The sequence below is a fragment of the Petromyzon marinus genome, unplaced genomic scaffold, assembly GCF_048934315.1.
Source record: "Petromyzon marinus isolate PM22_M1 ecotype Great Lakes invasive population unplaced genomic scaffold, UKy_Petmar_22M1.pri1.0 PM_Scaffold_1, whole genome shotgun sequence".
NCBI lineage: Eukaryota > Metazoa > Chordata > Hyperoartia > Petromyzontiformes > Petromyzontidae > Petromyzon > Petromyzon marinus.
Window position 1 is genome coordinate 3901524 of NW_027423057.1, and position 23477 is coordinate 3925000.

The 23477-nt window shown below is 49.6% G+C and overlaps 1 protein-coding gene across 5 annotated transcripts in view; it reads right to left on the minus strand.

Moving 5' to 3' along the window:
- Positions 1-9287: 9287 nt before the first annotated feature.
- The window catches only part of LOC142922521 (U3 small nucleolar ribonucleoprotein IMP4-like), a 14478-nt gene continuing 288 nt past the window's right edge, over positions 9288-23477 (minus strand). The window contains exons 1-8 of one of the 5 annotated variants that reach the window (XR_012940123.1): positions 22296-23477; positions 15490-15591; positions 15126-15209; positions 14153-14214; positions 12745-12868; positions 12072-12225; positions 11191-11236; positions 9288-10732 (exon numbers count right to left, since the gene is read on the minus strand). The exon at positions 22296-23477 is cut by the window's right edge and continues 268 nt beyond it. Coding sequence is in view for 1 of the 5 variants with exons in the window: in XM_076063321.1 (XP_075919436.1) it covers positions 12104-12225; positions 12745-12868; positions 14153-14155 (249 nt within the window). In the remaining 4 variants the exon portion in view is untranslated. Of the gene's footprint in view, positions 10733-11051; positions 11237-12071; positions 12226-12744; positions 12869-14152; positions 14215-14940; positions 15082-15125; positions 15210-15489; positions 15592-22295 lie in introns of those variants that run through there. The other 4 variants (XR_012940124.1, XR_012940125.1, XR_012940126.1 and 1 more) reach the window with 4 other exon arrangements.

A 23477-nucleotide genomic window follows, 5' to 3' on the forward strand; every position in this document is an offset into this window, starting at 1 on the left:
GAGGAGCTGGTGTTGCAGGAGGAAGAGACCCTGGTGGAGGAGCTGGTGCTGCAAGAGGAGGAGACTCTGGTGGAAGAGCTGGTGGTGCAGGAGGAGCAGACCTTGGTTGAGGAGCTGGTTTTGCAGGAGGAGGAGGCCTTGGTGGAGGAGCTGGTGGTGCAGGAGGAGGAGACTCGGGTGGAGGAACTGGTGGTGCAGGAGGAGGAGACCTTGGTGGAGGAGCTGGTTTTGCAGGAGGAGGAGACCTTGGTGGAGGAGCTGGTTTTGCAGGAGGAGACCTTAGTGGAGGAGCTGGTTTTGCCAGAGGAGGAGACTCTGGTGGAGGAGCTGGTGGTGCAGGAGGAGGAGACACTGGTGGAGGAGCTGGTGGTGCAGGAGGAGGACACCCTGGTGGAGGAGATCGTTGTGGAAGAGATGGTGGTGGAGGAGAAGGAGAAAACAAGGAAAGAGGATCAAGTGATGGTGATGCAGGAGAAGAGGAAGCCAGGGGGCCTGGCCCGCATGGGGAGAGTCATCCGCTCACTCCTCCGACGCGTGCTGCTGTGTGGTGGCCGGTCCACCGCACAGTAGAGATGGTGGTGGTCGTTGATCGGTCTGATCCACGACCACTATCACCACACCTACCACACACACCCTGCACCCACCCACCCCGTGACACCCACCACACTCCACACACACCCTGCACCCACCCACCCCGTGACACCCACCTTCCACCACACTCCACACACACACCCTGCACCCACCCACCCCGTGACACCCGCCACCCACCACACTCCACACACACACCCTGCACCCACCCACCCCGTGGCACCAACCACCCATCACACACCACACACACCCTGCACCCATCCACCCCGTGACACCCACCATCCACCACATTCCACACACAACCTGCACCCACCCACCCCGTGACACCCATCACCCACCACACACCCTGCACCCACCCACCCCGTGGCACCCATCACCCACCACACACCCTGTACCCACCCACCCCATAACACCCACCACCCACCACACTCCACACACACCCTGCACCCACCCACCCCGTGACACCCATCACCCACCACACTCCACACACCCTGCACCCACTCACCCTGTGACACCAACCACCCTCCACACACACCCTGCACCCACCCACCCTGTGACACCAACCACACTCCACACACACCCTGCACCCACCCCGTGACACCCACCAGCCACCACACTCCACACACCCCCTGCACCCACCCACTCCGTGACACCCACCACCCACCACACTCCACACACACCCTGCACCCACCTACCCCGTGACAACCACCACACACCACACTCCACACAAAGGGTTAAGGGTTTTGAGGGTTAGGTGTTTAAAGGATTAGGGGTGGAGAGATCTAGGGGTTTATAGAATTATGGTTTTAACAGTAAAGGGGTATAGAGTGTTAGGGGGTTTGGGATTTTTTGTTGTATTTGGGTTATGGTTTCAAAAGGTGAGGAGTTTAGATGGATAGGGTTTTATGGGTAAATCGGTTTAAAGGGTTAGGGATTTAGAGGATTATAAGTTAAGGGTTTAGAGGTTTACAGGGTGATGGGTTTAGGGCTTTAGAGGGTTAGGTATTTAGAGGGTGTGTGGTTTAGAGGTTTAGGGGTTTAGAGGCTGAGGGTTTTAAGGGTAAAATGTTTTAGAGGTTTAGCGGTTTAGAGGGTGATTAGCTTAGAGGGTTAGGGTTTTAGAGGGGTACAGTTTAGAAGGTTATGGGTTTATAGGGTTATAATTGTAAGGAGTTTGGTGTCCTGAGGTTTAGAAGGTTTATGGGTTTCGATTGTTAAAGGGTTAGTGGTTTAGAGGGCTAGGAGTTTATAAGGTTACGTGTTAAGGGTTTAGAGGTTTTGGGGTTTTTTAGGGGATAAGCATCTTCGATGTTTTGGGGTTTTCTAGGGTTATGGTGTTTAGGGGTTGAGCGTTTTAGGGGTTGATGATTTTAAGGGTTAGGTGTTTAGAGGGTTGGTGTTTAGAGGGTTAGGGGTGCAGAGATCTAGGGCTTTTGAGAATTCTGATTTTAATGGTAAAGGGGTTTAGAGTGTTAGGGGGTTTGGGGTTTCAGGGTATTTGGGTTCTGGTTTCAAAGGGTGAGGAGTTTAGAAAGGATTTGATTTAATGGGTAAAGGCGTTTAGAGGGTTAGAGATTTAGAGGATTATAAGTTGAGCCGTTTAGAGGTTTACAGGGTTATGGGTTTAGGGGTTTAGAGGTTTAGGGGGTTAGAGGGTGAGGGTTTTAAGGATAAAGGGGTTTAGAGTGTTATGGGTTTAGAGAAGTAGCTGTTTAATGGGTTTATGGGTTTCAATTGTTATAGGTTAAGTGGTTTAGAGGGTTAGGAGCTTAGAAGTTTCGGGATGTTTCGGGGATAAGGGGTTTCGTGGTTTATAGACTTCGAGGGTTTAGGGGTTGAGAGTGTTAGCGCTTGAGGGGATTCAAGGGTTAGGGGTTTAGAGGGTTAGGGTTTTAAGGTTAAAGGGCTTTATAGTGTTCGGTGTTTAGAGGATTGGGCTATTAGTGGTGTAGGAGTTTAGAGGGTGAGGGGTTTAGCAGGTTAGGTGCCGAGAGGGTTACGGTTTTAGGGGTTGCGGAGTTTAGAGGGTTTGTGGTTTAGACAGTTAGAGTTTTGGGGGTTTATGGGTGGGGTTTTCGAGGGAGAGGTTTTTAGACAGTTAGGGTTTTAAGGGTAAGGTCGTTTAGAGGATTAGGTGTTTAGAATGTTAGAGTTTAGAAGATTTTGGGGTTAGAGGGTTGGGGGTTTAGAGAGTTAGGTGTTTAGAGATGTATGCGTTTCGATTGTTAGAGGTTGAATGGTTTAGATGGTTAGGAGTTGAGGAGGTTATAATTGTATGTGTTTAGGGGTTTAGAGATATGGGGGTTTTGAGGGTTAGGGGTTTATAGGGTAATGGGGTTTAGCGGTTTAGAGGGTTAGGGGTTTTGGGATTTGGGAGTTTAGAGGGTTTAACACCAAGACTTTGACAACTAATATTATTTATACTAAAGGTGTTTTGGATTGCTCTCCAACACTTAATGGCACTTTTTATTGTCATGACAAACTTTACTAATTGGCTGTGTCGGGTGGTGTCTGGTTTAACGACACATTTATATTTACACGATCTAACCCGAAAATATATTTATTATGGGTTTAGAGGGTTAGGGGCTTAGAGTGTTATGTGTTTAGAGGGTTAGCGTTTTAGGGATATAGGTGTTTTAAGGGTTAGGTGTCTTGAGGGTTAGTTCTTTAGAGGGTATGGGTGTTAAAAGTAGATTTGAAGTTTTCGTGACTGCAGGGATCCATACTCTTTGGTTCTTTCGGTAAAGTCACGTAGGTAGAAATAAAATAAAACAAATCGCGACGTTTTGATCGCAACACAAGCGATCTTCATCAGGTGGGACAACCACAGCAAGAAATGCTGAAGTCGGCGGGAGAGCTGCCATGGCAAGAGGTTATATAGTTAAGAGAGGGGGGAAGAGGCAAGGGGACAGAGAGAAAAGGGGAGGGGTGTGGGGTAGGAAGAGGGGGGGGGCACGTAAGCGCTAGGGGAAGAGGACGTTAGGCTGGTGGGGGGACATGGGCGGGGCAGCAGTAAAACCGGCAGGTAATGATGGAAACAACAACACAAGTTAAGGCATTACCTGGTTGATAGCATCCTTCCAGTGATTGTTTAATTTGTATCCATATTCTCGGTTGAAGTTTTGTCTATACCCTGGAGTCTACAAACTGAGTTGTAACTTCGGCCGCAGTTACGTTGGAGAAATAAAACGACACGTCTCGGACCGTGTTCGCGAACACAAGGCGGATCTGAAACATGGCAGAACCAATACCTCTGCTGTAGTGGCCATTGTTATAACGCTGTGGGCTCGCATGATATTGTTATTTTCCGAGGCCAAGGACAAAACTGCAATCGAGAAGATGGATACAAATTAAACAATCACTGGAAGGATGTTATCAACCAGGTAATGCCTTAACTTGTGTTGTTGTTTCCATCATTACCTGCCGATTACTGCTAGCCCCGCCCACGTCCCCCCCACCCCAGCCTCACGTCCTCTTCTCCTAGCGCTCACGCGGCCCCCCTTCCTCTCCCTACCCCACACCCTCCCCTCTCTCTCTCCCCCTTGCCTCCTTTCCCATCTCATACCTGTATAACCTCTTGCCAAGGCAGCTCTCCCGCCGACTTCAGCATTTTCTTGCTGTGGTTGTCCCACCTGAAAATATCGCTTGTGTTGCGATCGAAACGTCGTGATTTGTTTAATTTTATTTAATTTATACCTACGTGACTTTACCGAAAGAACCAAAGAGTATGGATTCCTGCATTCACGAAAGCTTCAAATAAGATTAAAATAGTTTAGTTTAATTTGTTTATTTTTGAACAGTTTGTCTTTCCTGTCATTTTTTGTATTTTTTTGTTATGTTCTGACCTGCCCGATTGGACGGCTGTGAAAACAGATCTTTGTAGCTCATCGGATTCATCCATTGTAAATAAATATTCAGATTTAAATTCTATTGACCTCTGTGCGAGTCTATGGATTTCTGAGTTTGTGGGCCTCTGTGAGTGTATGGGTCTCTGTCTGAGTCTATGGATCCCTGTGTCAGTATATAGGGTCGCCGTATGAGTCTGAGTGTCTGAAGGAATGTATGGGTCTCTGTTGGAGTCTATGGGTTTCTGGTTCTGGGTCTGAGTGGGAATCTATGGTTCTCTGAGTATGGTTGTTTGTGCGAGTCTTAAGTGCACAAACTGAACTTAAAAAGGGCATTGAGGGGTGCGGAATCCAAGTTGACTATTAAGCTCCCCGCAGTGCAAGCCAGCTCTCTAGTCGTGTCATCATACAGCCCCTGTAATTCTTTATAATAATAATTAGACTTACTCCAGGAAAGCCACGCTGAGTCATAGTAAGGTCCTGAATTTGTTTTTTATTGTAAGATGTTTTCAATCAATGAATAACGAATGCTTACACAAGTGGGGGGAAACCGGAGCACCCGGAGAAAACAAACGTATGTGAAGGGGCAGCATTTTAAACCGTACAGGTGACGATGGCGATGATCCCACTTGCTATAATGCCTTCTCCTGGCCAGTCAGATGCTTTCTCCTGGCCAGCCAGGAGAAGGCACCTCAATGTCCACGAGAAGGGGGTTTCACAATATTTACTGTGTGATCCACCAACCCTTGCTGCCTTCTACAGTGCTGGATCGCAGGCTTGCGTCACCACCTTCTGGCGAGTATTTGTAGTTATTATTTAAAGCTATATAGCGCTCACAAGAACGACTCAAGAGGCGTGAGGAGCCACAGACATGCAGGAAGGAAGCCACGTGGTGAGCCAGCACCAACGATTGTCCAGGCTCTACGGTACTCTGTATGGAGGCATTATTGGCTAATTAATAACGAGTGTTTGTACAAGTGGGGGAAATCGGAGCACCCAGAGAAAAGCCACGTGTGTGAAGGGGCAGCATTTTAAACCGTACAGGTGACGATGGCGATGAGTCCACTTGCTGTACTGCCTTCTCCTGGCGAGGCAGGTTATGCACCTCGACGCCCACGGGAAGAGGATTTCACAACATCATTGTGCGGTGATTTACGAACCCTCGCTGCCTTCCCCAGTGCTGGATTTGAGACGTGCACCACTAACACCAGGCGAATGATAACAACAACAATAACTATACTTATTACTTGGTAGAAAACAACAGGCAAATTATAACAGGCCAATTAAAACAGGCGAATGATAACAGGCAAATGAAAACAGGCGAATGATAACAGGCGAACGATAACAACAGGCGTATGTTTAGAACAGGCGAGTAATAACAACAACAATTATTATTTACACTTAGAACTTGATAACAACAATATTTATACGTATAACGTGATCAAGCAGGCCTTAGAGGTGCGAGGAACCACAGACAATCAGGAAGGAAGCCACTTGGTAAGCTGGCACCAACGATTGCCCAAGCTCTGTGACCCTATTGATACGTTTTTATCGACCAGATAGCGAGCGTTACGTGTGGGGGAGACACCGCCCCCTTCGGTGCCTCCATGGTCCAATAGCTGGTCTTCTTGGCGCCACGGTCCCGAGCCCCCTAAAAGTTCCTCATGGAGCAAATCAACAGGTGGGCCATTGCCTTGTCAATTACAGCTCAACAAATTGGCTTATTACGTGGACATTAGTAGCCAAATACTCTAAAAATGTGTTAATAAATGTGGAGGGAAAACGCGGAGGATCCGGAGAAAAATACACGCGACCACGGGGAGATAACATACAAACTCCAAATACAAAGGTGTCAGGGTAAGCATTTAATACACGACCTCCTGGATACCCTACAAAATAGTTAACATCTCGCCACCGTGGCGCCCAATTCTGATCACATGACATAGCAAAACGAACGTCGCGGTGCATAGCAATAATTCAATTGGGCAATTACTGAGCGTTCATAAACGTGAGGGGATACAGGAGTACTTAGAGAAAACCCACTCGTGCAAGGGGGCAACCCTCTATCCCATGCAGACAGAGATGGTGCTTATCCCACTTGCTGTACTGCCTTCTCCTGGCCAGCCAGGATATGCCACCTCAACACCCACTACACCATGAACTTTGTGAACCGAGTTTAAATTTCTGGCCACGGCGAACATCAGTGGCTATCTCCCTCTTCCTCTCTCGTCCCTGCTATTATCTCCCTCTTCTTCCCGCGTCCCTCCCACTATCTACCTCTCCAATCCGTCCCACCATCTCCCTCTTCCTCCCTCGTCCCTCCCACCATCTCCCACTTCCTCCCCAGTACCTTCCACTATCTCCCTCTTCCTCCCACTTGGCTCTACTATCTCCCTCTTCTCCCGTCCCTCGCACTATCTCCCTTTTCTTCCCCCATCCTTCCCACTATCTCCCTCTGCATCTCCAATCCCTCGCATTCTCTCCCTCTTCCTTCCCCTTCCTTCCCACTATCACCTTCTTACTCTAACCGATCTGCCTAATCCTCCCAAATAACTCCCACTATCTCCCTCTACTTCCTCAGTCGCTCCAACTATCTCCCTCTTCATTCCCCTTTCCTGCCACTATCTCCCTCTTCCGCCCCCTTCCCTCCCACTATCTCCCTCTTCCTCTCCCGTCCCCCCCCGCTATCTCCTTCTTTCTCTCCCATCCCTACCACTTCCTTCCTCCCCCGTCCCTCCCACTATCTTCTCATCCTCCCCCATCCATCCCACGATCTTCCTCATCCTCTCCCGTACCTTCCGCACCTTCCTTATTTAACACCATCAGGTTCACAGACTCGCCCTCGCTTCTCCCAAGTCAAATAGCCTAGCTTAGACACAACCCTCACCATGTTACACTGACGGCATCGACCGAGACAGCCAACAACTATCCGGCCGCCCAATTATCTAGTGAAGACGGCAGCGACCAAGTCGGCAAAGACAGTGCCAACGAGACGACTCCACTTCCCAGAACCTGCAACCACGAGCTCTCGCTCTCCGCTACTTTTATCCGACTCGGCGCGGCCTGGCTCCGCCCTGGCCGCGCCTCCCTTCTCCAACCCACGAGCGGGTTCCAGGGTCTTCCAGACAGGGTCTCTGTGATCCTTGCCCCAGTGCCTCCGCCCTGCTGACAAACCCGCGTGAGGCTCATTGGCGTGTGTACTCCCCGTCCACCGCAGTTGCCGCTGCTGGACAACAACTATTACTCTACAGTTGTACTGCCCTTCTGTACCGTGCCCCCGAGCCATCAACACGGACTCACAGCATCAACACAGACTCACATGATCAACACAGACTCCCACGATCAACACAGACTCACAGCATCAACAGACTCACACGATAAACAGACTCACAGCATCAATAGGGACTCACACCATCAACACGGAAACACAGGGTCAGTGAGCGAGATGGCGGATGAGTGCATACATGATGTGAGTGGTGGTGAGTTCAAGTTGAGCACCCAGTTTTAAATCTCATTTACTCCCACCACCACCCTACACACCCTACATACAACAGTCGGAAGTAAATGCCTACACACCCTACATACAATCGTCAGTAGTAGGAGTGGGGAGAAGAGGGCATCAGTGGGGGCGAGGCATGAAGCGTTGAGAAGCCCTCAGATACTCCATAATACCCCGAGTTTCATGGAGTATAATTTTCAGCATTACAGTTCCATTTTTTTTACGTTAACAAATGTCTCGCGATATATTACATCGTATAGGTAACTAGATTGGGCGAGGGATGGTCTTTTTCGTTGAACAATCAATAAAGCTACGGTGTCGTACTGTGCCCGTATCCGTGTACGGTACTGTGCACTAAAGGAAGAAAAATCGAGCGGCTGAACCTCACTGCCTCCTTACCGGAGGCTGTAAACATCAAGTGACCTGAAAACTGCGATGGGACGTGAAAGACAACATGTAGAGACAAGAGGGCGCCACGTGTGTTCTTCCATGGCAGCAGCAGCATCATCGCAGGCAATGAGGTTCAAATGGGCACAGGAACTTTGAGGTGGACCCACGAGTGGTCGAGCCACAGGGGCGCGCAATCGGCGACCTCTATACGCTTGGCGCAATCCGCACCGTCATTTCACGGAGCCCTTGTCCACTCGACGAGTGCGACGACGCCGTCCCACCGTCATTCGGCGCCTCGTGGTGACATCACAACAGCAAAGCGACAGGTGTTGTTTATTCATTTCTTGAGGCAATTCGAGGGCCCGGTAACATCACGATGTGATCACACACCGTCAACATATACTACACCGGTTATAAAAAAAACAGCAGGGGATAGAAAAGTGGGGGAGCAGACCCGACCACAGGTATTGTTTAAAAGACGTCAAGCGGACCGGGGGTTTAAAATGCAAGTCCATGCGGACACCAACATCCGAACGATTGTACCAATAAATCCTGAACCTTCTGGAAGATTTCAGCTCCCGCTGGTTTGGATCAGGGTGATGTTGGGGCATTAAATTCCATTAATTGGGAAAGGCGGCAATCTTGTGGGAATGTCCTCGCCAGAGAAGAAACTTGTCGCTTCCATGTTTTATTTTCATCCGACGTCCCATTAGCGAGATCCAGAGCGTGACAGACTCATATGGAGTCGGCCTCCTGTAATTTTTCTGGCCTCATTCTCACCACAGGTGAAGGCAGAGCCACACATCAACGTGCCAATGGGGCCACGGTTGAAGTGGTGGGGCCACGGTTGAAGTGGCGGTGGCCACGGGTCATTTGGCCTCGATCTATTTTCCATGTTGAAGGCCGATTGCCCCAAACATTGCCCGTCATATGCAGTGTCACTGAATAACGTGTGAAACATACTGTAGCATATACAAAATTTTATTTTCTTCATACATTAAATACAATAAACACAATAAACATGAAATGCGTATAGGACATTTATAACTCTCTCAATGACCAAACTTGTATTTTATGAACACACTTAGACGAGCAAAACATGACAAAAGTGTTCCAGATTTCAGTTTCAATTGAGACTGAAATCCGGAATCATTACCCCCTACTGACAGACTAATAATACCCGCTCGCAGGCCAAGTGCTGATTCACCTTGGGGCCTCGCCTGGTATAGAGGTCGTGGGTTAAATCCCGACGCCTGTACATCTGGAGTTTGCATGTTCTCCCCGTGACCGCGTGGATTTCTCTCTGGGTCCTTCGGTTTTTCCCTCCACATTTAGAAACATGCGTTTAAAAGTATTTGGCTGCTATATATTTCTGCGTGACAAGCCACTTTATAGCGCTTTCATTTGTGGCCCGGTCGTTCCTGAAAGAGAGCTATACAGCTGAGTGGGCCTTACCTGGTTAAATAAAAATAGATTAGTTTTGTTACTTTATTTTGTCCACAGGGGGACAGCTACGGGGGGGGGGGGGGGGTGCCCATTAAAATGGTCGAGATGAGATGCAACTTAAGGCGCTTGTGACTTCCCAAAAATATTATTTATGGCAGGTTTTCACATCTAAACATCCCGGGTGGCATTGAAGCCAAGAGCTCCCACCCTAGGTGAGTAGCTACGAGAGCGGTGCTGTGCACGGCGACACGCCACTTTCTCCATCTGCCTGACTTGGTATTTTCTTTTTTGTTACTTAAATAAATGTTAATGTTTCGTTTTGTGTACGTGTGTATGTACACCGTTTGGGGAGCGGTGGTGCAGCAGTTAGCGCACTACGAACTCAGCCATCTGAGTACATGGTGTGGTGTGTTTAACATCGCAAAACTGGGGAGGACAAAGGCAGCCAGACGTGGGGCTGGCCACACAACCACTTCTGTGCCATGCCGGCCATCATAGGTGCTACCCGTTAACAGCACTTGCCCCAGCAATCTGTTAACGGCGATACGGAGTACCTTTGTCTTTTTGTGCAATTGTGTGCTTCTGTGTGCGACGCATGCGACGATGTGCATGTTTGTGTTTGATAAATGTACATCCGCAATGTGTGTGTGACGCGTATGATGCGCGTGTGTGACGAGGGTTGGAACAGCGATTCACGCAGTGCCCTATCCACGCGGCGACCTCTCCTCAACGTCTCGAGCCTCGGCGGAGAGCGCCGCGAGGTTCGACTCCAACTCCGGCTTTGCAGGGACAAACCCCCCCCAATGCCCCTCCCCCCAGGCCCGTGGGGGGGGGGAAGTCGCCCCACTCCCTCACTCCACGCTCAGGAACTTCCTCTTCTTCGCCGTGTTCATGTACGGTCGCCAAGGCCACTCCACCTCGGCGGTGGCCGCGTTGTCCAGCGTGCCCAGTTTAATCTCGTAGACTGCGCGACACACAAAAGCAAAGATCCCCCCCATGCAGCCTTTAACAGACGGCGTGGGAAAAGCGCTGTTCGTGTGTTAGCATGTAGGAAAGCCAGCACGGCACACCAAGGGGTGGGTGTGGGTGGCCAGCATTACGTCCGATCATCTTTGAATTTACACATCGCATCCGGGGTGGGGGAATGCGAGTCGGGTCACGGTACAGCGAATGCGACCAGAGCAGCGACCCCACCGACTCAAGTTCCGATCCGCTCTACAAGTCACCCGCGGGCCACCTAGCCCGAGGCTAGACTCTTACATTCAGCCCATCATCCTCTCAGGGGTCGATAAAATTTACAACCACTTCGTAGGGAAGTCCACAAGGAATGTGGAATTTCCACCGCCTCTGCAGGGGTGTAAAGTGGAGACGAGTAACAATGTGTCAGGCAGACTTGCGCTCCATCTCGAATCACGGTCCCACCTCCTTCAACTCGATGTCCTTGCCGTCGCGCTTGTAGACGTTGTGCCTGTTGGGAGGGGGGGGGGGGGCACAGAAGTCACGGGAGGGGATGCGGCAAGTTACACGGACTGCGCTGGACTCTCATTAAGCGTCCTCGCAGACGTTTGCCAGTTAGAGGCCAGCGGCCGCCCTGTTTAATACAGCGTATGCATTAACAAATGAACAACATTACGCGCCTTCAGCTTCAGAGATGGCGTTAAATAAAAACTCTGTCCCGTTACTCAAAAACTAAAGTAAAACGAAATTATTTTTATTTTACCACTGAGCTATGTAGCTCTTTTTCACAAAAAAATGTTTAGCAGCCAAATACTCGAAATTCAAGTTTCTAAATGTGTAGGGAAAAACCCGGAGGACCCGGAGAAAAATCAAAGTGACCAGGAGGAGAACATGCAAACTCCGAATATACAGGCGGACACACAGTACCTGGCCCAAAAGTCTGCTCACTCTTTCCCATTCCGAGACATCTGCAAATTGCCGGGTGGTAGGTGTCACGTTCACCGCTGAATCTCGGTACGCGCGAGCGGCTCGGCGTTTATTTTATTTATAGAGGTGTAGCTCTGCTGTTTTAAAAATACATTGCCCTCACCGCAGAGAACCATAGTAACACGACCGGCACTGTATGGAACAAAACTATGTCACACGCCCTCCCGCATGGCCTTATGGGAGCCTCGGTATGTCTTCAGGGTTCAGAAGACATACTTGAGTTTTTCTTACGGTTCCGTTTCGATGACGTATATGTACATCATGGAAATGAGAAAGGGTTATAGGCTATACGAGGGATCTTGTGCTTGGGGGATTGGCGAGGAAGATGTGGGTGAGACTGGCACGGTACCCGCACGCACCCTCTTTCCGAGTCGTGACGTGAAGTTGTGCATCACGAGGTGTGGCAATGCCTTGGACATCGTGTCCACGTCCGGATGTCGTGCAGCATCACCACGCTAGACAGCGTCAAGTACGCCGTGGGGCCCAGCGGCAGGTGGCACATCACTATCCCGTCTGTGGCATCGTACCACGTGTCACATGGACAGCACGCCGGAGAGTTAGACACACCACAGGTGTCACACAGACAGTGTACTAGAGAGTTAGACACACTGCCATACCATCTGCGGCATCACACCACATAACACTGCACAGACAGTTAAGACACCGCAATCCCCCGTCTGCAGCATCATACTACACACCGCACATCGTACACACAGTTAAATACACCTCCATCCCCTGTCTGTTGCACCGCATCACACACGTCACACCATGCATCACACCGGGGAGCGGGAGCGGAGTGGCTATCTCATTACACTACAAATCCGGTGACCTGACTTCGATTTCCGGTGTGTCCAAGCATCGACAGTGGGGAGACAAAAGGGGCCAGATGCGGTAATGACCACACCACCCACCCCGCTGTGTGCTCTGCCGGCCTTCGTAGGTCACTCGACAAACAGCACTTGCCCTGACAGCCTGTTAAAGGCTACACGGGGGAGCTTTGTCGACTGCGGTGCGTGCGCGTGCCTGGCATACCGCGGTGCTCATGCAGGATGATGAAGTCGGTGACGGTGTTGGCGCAGCACGCCCGCACCAGCGCCTCCAGCTTGTGGCCTCCGCGGTTCATCGGCTGAGCGTTCGGCAGGATCAGCTTCATCTCCTGCGGTGGTGGTGGGAGGGTGGTGTGGTAACATGACAGCAAGTGGTCACACGCCGAGTCAGCTCTTCCCACCGGCGTCCGTCCCGGCCACGCTGCTTTCGCCCCCCCCACTGCATCCGACTCGGGTTGTGTTGTTTGTTTTTTCCATTGCGGAAGCCGAGCCGTACCGGTATACGCGGTCGCCAAACCCCGTGTTGGCACAACTGGGATGCGCCATTGGAAAAACTTTACTATTTTTATTTTACCAGGTAAGGCCCACTGAGCTATGCAGCTCTTTTCCAGAAGCGACCTGGCCACAAATCATAGCTCAACTAAGTGGCTTATCGTCATGTGGAAATTTATAGCAGCCAAATACTCTTAAACGGACGTTGATTCTAAATGCAGAGGGAAAAACAGGAAGACCTGGACAGAAATCCACGCGACTCGTCAAAAAGAGAGACACGCAGCTCCAAATATACAGCAGGCATCAGGGTCAGGATTGAACCTACGATCTCCTGTATACCACGTGAGGAAGTTAACATCTCGCCACAGTGGTGCCCCCAATGGTACATCTTTCCCGTGACCACCGACCGTGCGTACAGTGCTACAGTAGATACATTTTTCGATCAATGGAAAGGATCGATCATAGGATAAAGGCGGACTGAATCGCGAGGAATGAAGTTGACAAAAGCTGCATGCACCAAACCAAAGTGTCCAACGCTCCACCACTGACGACCCCCCACCTCCCCACACAGCCTCCACCTTTCACCAATAACTAGATTTCTTCAGGTTAACTCAACGGATGCGAGTTGTCTCACACTGCACAAGCCCGATGATTGGTCGACACGGCTCGTGTGAGGTGCAAGGAACTGATTCTAAAGCCGATAGAGAACATGTGTGTGTGTGCGATAATTTAGCAGTTAGCATGCTGCCCCACAAACCTGGTAATCCGAGGTTGATTTCTGTTTATAGCCAACACCAGTGGCGATTATCTGAACTGGTCCTGGGCCTCCCCTAGATCGACTCAGCCTCAAATGAGTACCTAGTGCTGTGTGTAAACATCATCACTAGAGAGATAAAGGCGGCCAGTCGTGATGCTGGCCACCCAAACCCTCGCAAACAGCACCTGCCCCAAGAGCCTGTTAAGGTTATATGGGGGACCTCTGTCTTTGCGCGTTTGTACACACGCAATACACGGGGACCCACATCCCTCATGTGACCCCAAACCCTGTAGCCCCTGTGACCCCGTGCCCGCATCTTGATGAACTGCTTGAGGAGGGAGCCGGGGTCGCGAGAGGTCGTCACCATGATGTGTGGGTCCTTCACGCCGGCTCAGCGGTACTCGTCATCCATGTGGCTGCTCACTCCTACTGACACGGGGGGGGGGGGGGTGTGGATAGAGAGAGGGGGTAGATGGGGCAGGGGGGACAGAGAGGGTAGGTGATCATTTGTCATACTTCCCCGTGCGGGTGAGTGAAGGTGTGTGTATGGGTGGATGGAAGGAGCGACCAGGAATGTTTTAGAATATCACTCTGCAGTGATCGCGTTGATTTTGTGTAGCCAGCTGAGCACTAATGAGACCTGGAAGAGTCCCAATTGCAAGAGTAGGTGATTGATATGGCGGTTGAGTGGGTAAATTGAGTAAGATGATGAGTGAGTGAATGAGTGGGTCAGTGTATGTTAAACCTCTTTGTTACAGCACATAGCCAACCGTGGTAATCGGAAGTGTGACAAACTAACCACAAAAAGCAGTTCTCAAGAAATGAGTTTGTCAATCTAGTCGATGATTTAAAAGTGCAAAGCTCCAATGGCTTCCTAATATTGTAAGGAAGGCTGCTCCAGAAGGAAGACCGCTCCAGAAGTACACGTGATGTGGTGACCACCGCCTTCATTCGACATTCGACCAAAATTTACGCCAGCCACCACACACACACGGCGGACTCTTTTCCGCGTTCACGCCACGGGATTTTTCAAAGTCCACTTGGGAAGCAATCGCCGTGCGGTATTTACGGTCAACGCAACTGCGGCATTAAACCCATTAAACCGGTGGGGGGGGGGGGGGGTTGAGGGCCCGCCGTTCTCGAACCGCGAACCTCTGCGGCAAAACACGGTGCCACCGCTTGGCAGGAAGGACCGACGACGAGCCGTGGATGCGCGCCGACTCGGCGTGTCTAGCGGGCGGAGACGCGCGACGCTTATCCCCCTGCCTCGAGAGTCTCGCAGGAAGGAAGAGAGAGAGAGATGCGAGGAGACCCGATGGTGAGGGATGTGAGCTCACCCTCCCCTCTCTGGTCGTCGAACTCCACGGCCTTCTGGAGTTCAAGCGCCTCCCACCGCAGGTCCATAGGCAGCACCAGGTTTTCTACGGTGACGACGTCAGGGGACGGGGGAGGGGGGGCAGTGGGTGTGGGTCGGGCGGAGGAGAATTAACAAGGAAGGAAAATCATGCGCACGCATGGATTCATTCGGAAACACTTTCCAAGCGCGGTTTTCTTCTCGCCTGTATTGTCAGACCGTCTTGTCCCATCTTAGTCCATCTTGCGTGTCTCATTGTCTCTAGATCCGTCTCTAGTCTGTCTCGCTGTCTCTCGTCCGTCTTGTCGTCGTGAGCCCATCTCTAGATCCTTCTCGCTGCCCGTTACCATCGAGCGCCCTCTTGAGCCGTGCCTTCTCCTCCATGAAAATCTTCTTGGCCTCGTGCGCCTTGCGGTAGAGGTACTCGCTGTGCAGTTGCGCCTGCTCAGCTGCACCACCAAACAAAGACAAAGATCCCCCATGTAGCCTTCGACAGGACTGTCGGGTGCAAGTGCTGTTAACGAGCAGCACCTTTGATACACGAAGGGGGGTGTGTGGCCAGCACCACATCCGTCCGCCTTTATCTCCCCAGTGGCGATGTTTACACAATGCACCAGGTACTCATTTGAGGCTGAGTCGACCAAGGGGAGGCCCAGGAACGGAATCGTCACCAGTGTTGGCCGTGAGCGGGAATTGAACTCGGGTCGCTGGGTTCGTAGTGCAGCGTAGCGCTAACCGTGAGACGACCATAAACAACAACCGCCATTCGCCACGAAGTGGTGATGTCACCACGGCGCTCGTGCCAGGCTACGTGCAGGTTAAGGCCACATGAAGCGTCGAACGCCCGCTGGCAGCAGGAGGTCACAGACAGACAGACCCAGGTTGCCATTGGTTGCTTGACTGAGATGACTGGCCGATGCACCACCTGTGCCCCCTACTGTGCTACACCACCGCTCCCACCTACACAAACTCCCTTGGGCTATACTCTTTGGTTCTTTCGGTAAAGTCACATAGGCATAAAATATAAAATAAATTAAATCACGATGCTTCGGGCACAACACAAGCGTCCATCATCAGGTGGGACAAACCACAGCAAGAAACAATTGCTGAAGTGGGCAAAAGAGCTGCTGTAAGCAAGAGACTATATAGGTAAGAGAAGGGGGGAGGAGCCAGGGAGGAGAGAAAGAGGGGGGGGGGGTATGGGGAGGGGAGTGGGAAGCTTAAGAAATTGGAGATGCGGAAAGTGAAGGCAACACCATGAAGCAGTTAAGGTTTTACCTGGTTAATAACATCTTTCCAATGATTGCTCAATTTGAATCAATTTTCTCGGTTGAAGATATGTCTGTGTTTATACATCTGGATGGCTTCATGAACAAACCTTTGCTAGTAGCCCGAAGGTTTGCAGAGCACCTTGGTCTCGGAAAAAAACAATATCATGCGAGCCCACAGCGTTATAACAATGGTCAGCTATGGCAGAGGTATTGGTTCTGCCATGTTTCAGATCTGCCTTGTGCTCACGGACACGGTTCAAGATATATCGTTTCGTTTCCCCAATGTAACAATCACCCTTGGGCTATCATTTGTGATGGCCAGGTGGCTTCTGAAAAAAAGAAAGCTACATAGCTCAGTGGGGACTTACCTGGTAAAGATGTAGTGGAGTAGGAAGGTGTGCTGGGGAAACTGCGTGATTGTATTGATCACACGGCCAGTGTGGGGTTTATACTGTTTGGTTCTATTTGGTAAAGTCACGTAAAAAACAACAAAAAATGAAAAAAATCACGACGTTTCGGCTACAACACAAGTGGCCTTCATCAGGTGAAGGGACCAGACTGTCTAGAGGACAGCGCTGGAGTGAACACAGCCAAGCTCAGACTGCGACCTTTAAGCTGTGTGAGAGGACGCAGAACACCTTGACAAAGGAATTAGCATAAAAATTTGCATTTAATTGGCGGACTTAGCATGATGAATAATGTACAGGGGGGGAGCATGTGAAGACCTGCGAGGGGAGGAGTTTACATATTGATGGTGTGAAAAGGAATTTAAGCAGCTGCGAAAGTTTGGGATACCACTACTTGAAAAAATATACTGTACCATTGAAAATTAGTTTAATGTTTGGGTTGATTCAGAAGATCTTTCCAATGGTTGCTTAATTTGAAACCATCCTCTCAGTTGAAATTGTGTCTGTATTTGTAAATCTGAATTGCCTCGTTAACAAATGTCTGATAAAAACCCGTGGGTTTGCAAAGAACCTTGGTATCGGAGAACATTATATCGTGATCACCCACAGTGTTGTAACAGTGATCAGCTACGGCAGAAGAATTCTTTCTGCCGTGTTTCAAATCTGATTTGTGCTCGCGAATTCGGTCAGAGACATGTCGTTTCGTCTCCCCGATATAGCAGTCACCACAGGTGCAGGTCAATTTGTAAACTCCGGGGTACCGTAAGTCAGGAATGACATCCTTCACGGAAGGGATCAGGTCACGGATTTTGTGTACTGTATTGAACCGGACCAGGATCTTGTGTTTGCTTAGAATTTTGGAGATCTTTTTAGTAACACCTGCTAGATATGGTAGTGTGATGGTTTTGATTGGAGTATCAAGTGGTTGTTTTTGTATGGAGGGAGAAACAGCTTGGCAGATGGTACAGATCAGAGTATCCATTCCTTTTTAGGGTCAGATGTACATGTTTTAATTCACTGGTCAGGTGGTGTTGGTCCGAAATGCAATGAGCCCTGTGGTATAACGTTTTGATGAGATAATTCTTTTGCATCGGGTGGTGATGGGAATCAGGTTTCAAGTAGGAATCTGTGTGGGTGGGTTTCCTGTAGACAGAATGTCCCAATGAGCCATCAGGTCTCCTCTCAAACAGAACATCCAAGAATAGCAGCTTGCAATCTTTCTCCACTTCCATGGTGAATTTGATGGCGGGGTGTCTGGAATTAATGTGGTCTAGGAAAAGGTTCAAAGCCGGGAGGCCATGTGGCCAAATGAGGAAAGTGTCGTCTACATATCTCATCCACAGGGAAGGTCTGAGGGTGGAAGTCTGGATGGCGTCTGATTCAAATTTCTCCATGAAAATATTGGCTATCACTGGTGACAAGGGGGATCCCATGGGGGTACCCTCATTTTGTTTATAGAAGGAGCCATTCAAGTAAAGTAGGTTATCGTTGAGGCAGTGCCTAACCAGTGCAGGTGTATCGGGGTCTAGTCCATATTGGACCAAATTTTCAATTATTTCAATGGTATCAGGTCTGGGACCTTGGTGAACAAAGAGACCACATCGAAGCTGACAAGGATATGGTCAGGGGACAGTACAACGTCTTTGACCATAGAGACCAATTGTGCTGAGTTAAGTACTGCTGAGGCGGTCTTGCCAGTATAAGACAGCAAGGTATCTGACAGAAAACGGGCTAGTCTATAGGTAGGGGAGTTGATCGTGGATACGATGGGTCGTAGTGGGGTGCCTTCTTTATGAATCTTGGGAAGACCATAGAATCTAGGGGGTCTTGCAGCAGAAGGTTTTAGGGAGGGACGTTTAGTTGGGTCGATTAGGGAGGTCGAACTTATGATGATCTTGTTGGTTTTTTATCGCTAGGCTATTAGTAGGGTTATTTTTGATTTTTGAGTAACTTCCATCGTTGAGCAGATTCTGGATTTTGTTGTTGTATGAATCTTTAGCCATATTTACAGTAGCGTTGCCTTTATCGGCTGAGAGGATGACTAAATCACTTCTGTTTTTTTAATTCGCGAGTTCAGAGCGTTCATTTTTGCTGATGTTACTAATGGGTTTCTTAGCATTCTTAAGAATAGTGGCTATTGCAGCTCTCGCAACGTCTGCTTGGATGTGTCCTACGCCTTTGAGGGCTACATCGACCTGAGAGATGATATCATCTACTGGTATGTGTTTTGGGGTGGCAGCAAAATTCAGCCCTCTAGCCAGTACTGTTTTCAGATTGTCCGAAATCGGGGTGCTACTCTGATTAATGACGATTTTGTTGACGTCTAGTTTTGTTATATGTGGAACTGGGTTCTTCTTTGATAGGTGGTTGAATTTAGAAATCAGGTTAGATTTACATTTGACTGACAGTGAATCAGCAGAAGAAGCAGTCATGTTGTCTACGTGATTCCAATCAGAAGGTGACATTTTTTCTGTTAACATTAAATGAGCTTGTAGGAGAGTCCTGTCTAAAGTATCGAGTTCAAATTGAAGTAGCCTTATCCTCTCTGAGATTAAAGATAGGCTGGTCTTAAACAGAATCTGTTTAGAATTCGGAGAAGATACAGCAGCAGAAGTGAGTGTGAAAGCGATGGGTATTACCTTGTGATCGCGGCATCTTTTGAGGAAGGTCAGCGTCTCGATGAGCTGTGACTTCTTGTCCCGTTGTCTGTTAAAAGCTCTAACAGATAGGTGAAAGCCCTCCCCGTAGAGGTTATCAATTCTAGATTTAAAGCTTTCGTGACTGCAAGGATCCATACTGTTTGGTTCTATTTGGTAAAGTCATCAGGTGAAGGGACCAGACTGTCTAGAGGACAGCGATGGAGTGAACACAGCCAAGTTCAGACTGCGACCTTTAAGCTGTGTGAGAGGAAGCAGAGCGCCTTGACGAAGGAATTAGCATAAAAATTTGCATTTAATTGGCGGACTTAGCATGATGAACAATGTACAGGGGGGGGGCATGTGCAGACCTGCGAGGGGGGAGGGGGGGAGTTTGCATATTGATGGTGTGAAAAGGGAATTTAAGCAGCTGCGAAAGTTTGGGATACCACTACTTGAAAAAATATACTGTACCGTTGAAAATTAGTTTAATGTTTGGTTTGATTCGTGAAGGATGTCATTCCTGACTTACAGTTCCCCCGGAGTTTACAAATTCACCTGCACCTGTGGTGACTGCTATATCGGGGAGACGAAACGACTTGTCTCTAACCGAATTCGCGAGCACAAATCAGATTTGAAACACGGCAGAACGAAATCTTCTGTCGTAGCTGATCACTGTTACAACACTGTGGGTGATTACGATGTAATTTTATCCGATACCAAGGTTCTTTGCAAACCCACGGGTTTTTATCAGAGATTTGTTCACGAGGCAATTCAGATTTACAAACACACACAATTTCAACCGAGAGGATGGTTTCAAATTAAGCAACCATTGGAAAGATGTTCTGAATCAAACCAAACATTAAACTAATTTTCAATGGTACAGTATATTTTTTCAAGTAGTGGTATCCCAAACTTTTGCAGCTGCTTAAATTCCCTTTTCACACCATCAATATGTAAACCCCCCCCTCCCCCCCTCGCAGGTCTGCACATGCCCCCCCCCCCCCCCCCGTACAATGCTCATCATGCTAAGTCCGCCAATTAAATGCTAATTTTTATGGTAATTCCTTTGTCAAGGCGCTCTGCTTCCTCTCACTCAGCTTAAAGGTCGCAGTCTGAGCTTGGCTGTGTTCACTCCAGCGCTGTCCTCTAGACAGTCTGGTCCCTTCATCTGATGAAGGCCACTTGTGTTGTGGCCGAAACGTCGTGAATTTTTTTTATTTGTTGTTGTTTTTTACGTGACTTTACCGAATAGAACCAAACAGTATGGATCCTTGCAGTCACGAAAGCTTTAAATCTAGAAGTGTGGGGTTTATCTGGGGTCAGCCTGAGGAGACGGCGGAAACAGTGGGGTCGTGTTAGGACAGCCAGGTGAAGAGGCTGTGGTGATGAGGTAACGGTCGAGCCAATTAAGCCAGAAGGGCTGTGATTGGTTGGTGCTGTTGCTGCGGCCGAGGAGGTGTCGAGGTGTCTGGAAAAAGGCAGGTGGTTGAAGATGCGAGGCGTGCGGAGGCACGTGGACCAATTACTTAACGAAAATGAGAATGGGGATAAATTGGGGGGAGAAAGAGAGAGAGGAAGAGATTGGAGTTGGGAGCTGTGCGGTGAAGACGTGGAGTTCGGAAACAGAGTTTAGAAGAGAGTTGGAGCATGGTGATAGCGAAGCTGAAGCAAGACGAAGCAGTTAGCAGTGCACTGAGCATAGTGATAGCGAAGCTGAAGAAGACGGAGCAGTTAGCAGTGGAGAGAGCGTAGTGAAGCTGAAGAAGACGGAGCAGTTAGCAGTGGAGAGAGCGTAGTGAAGCTGAAGAAGACGGAGCAGTTAGCAGTGGAGAGAGCGTAGTAATAGAGGAGCTGGAGACGAGGTGTGCAGAGACAGAGAAGTGAGATTGGGTTTCGCTGTGTACGACGACGCTGTATAGCGGAGGAGCTGAGGAGGATAGCCAGCAGTGGAGAGAGCGTAGGAATAGAGTTGAAGACGTGTGTGTGTGCGGAGAAAAGCGACGTGATACTGGGAACCAAGGTGGTGAGCGAGACGGGCGAAGCACGGCGAGCGAGCCGTGGTGTCCAGGATACGGTGGAGTGTGGAGAACGTGTTAACGATGAAAATAAAGAAGTGGTTGAAGAAAGACATAAGTTGTTCGTGTAAAGTTCAACCACTACAAAAATATATCTTAATAGTTTAGTTTATAGTTTTTCAATTACAATCAGCCGGCGTGTGGCACGTGTCTCCGCGCGAGAAGACGTGAACTTCTTTCGCACCGTACGCAGCCAACCGCGCTGAATAAGAGACACGAGCCCAGACGAAGATGCAGCAGCAAGCAGCAACAAACCACGAGCTTGCACTCTGAGTGCGGCACCACGATGCTCCTAGCGACGTCGTTGATTAATGTCTGTAATTAATATCGATGGTGAATCTCTGTAATTAATATCGATGATTCGATTCCACGAGAACAGATTCCACAAGAATCGATTCCACAACTATTCTATTAAAGCAAAGTACGCGATTCAATTCAAACGTGTTCATTCCGGTATCATAAGAATCGGTATTCATTCTGTGCTGGAGGAATCCGATGCGCTATAAAGCTCTTTGATCACAGATGTGCCAGTAGGGGGCATGGGGTCATAACGTCACAACAACAAACAATACAAAAACGATGAGTGCAAAGGGAATGATAGCAAACCACTAAAAAGAGGTTAAATAAACCATATAAGTTCATACTCTTTGGTTCTTTCGGTAAGAAGTCTCGCTCTCCGTTCCACCCACTACAACTGGCGTCAGAAGTAGCCAAATAGTAAGATGAATCGCTATAATGGAGACGCGAAGAAAAACTCGTACCAGGGCTCCGGAGGAAGAGGAGGACGACTCAACACCACCGGGGTTGGCAGCCCCGGAAGGGGGAGGAGAAGCGACGCCGGCCGAGCTGCTCACTCCCCGGCCGCCCGGCGGCTCACCACCGTCGGGGAGGGCGCTTCAGGTGGCTCACTCACGCCTCGCCCAACTCCTGCACGCGGCGGCATCCATCCTCGACGAAATACATCGTGGGTTATAACCACACCAAATATAACCACAATCACTGCGACCATAATCACCATAACCACAAATATAATCATAACCACCAGCTACATAACCACAAGTATAAACACTACCACCACAACTATAACCATAACCACCACAACCATAACAACCAACATAACCACTACAACAACCACAATGATGCTGATACACTCTCACACCATGTGGGTCCCCTTGTCTCCTTGTGTCTCCGTGTCTCCCTGGGGTGAGTGGGTGGGTTGGCGAGAGAGTCGGTAGGTTGGCGAGAGAGTCGGTGGGTTGGCAAGAGAGTCGGTGGGTTGGTGGGAGAGTGGGTGGGTGGCAGAGTGAGTGACCGGTGGCAGAGTGACTGACCGGTGGCAGTGGGTAACCGGTGACTAAGTGGGTGGGTGGCAGTGGGTGACCGGTGACTAAGTAGGTGGGTAGCAGTGGGCGACTGGTGACGAAGTGGGTGAGAGAGTGGGTGGCTGAGTGGGTGGCCGAGTGGGTGGCTGAGTGAATTGGTGAGTGGATGAGTGCCAGAGTGGGTGAGTGAATGGCTGAGTGGGTGGGTGATAATGAGTATTTTTTTGCTGGAGGAATCCGATGAGCTATGAAGCTCTTTTTCATAGATGCGCAGAGAGTGGCTGAGTGGGTGGCTGAGTGAGTGTCGGTGGGTGGGTGAGTGGGAATGAAATCGAACCTGCACCTCTGTATTGCAAGTCCAGCGAGCTAATGCCCCGCGTGTGGTGGGGTAAAGTGTGGGCATGGCTATTTTGCTGCAACACGTCCGGACCAGCGTGGAAGAGTAGACCAAATACCTCTAAATAGCGGCCTCAAGTGGAGGCCTTTTCCAGCAGCAGGCAATTCGCCTCCACAACAAACCCGTCCCTCCAGAGATAATAACATACGGCCGTCTGGGAGTGCCTCTCATCAGCTATGGCTCAACACGAGGGCCACTCTGGGGCTGGTTTCCACCGTCGGCGC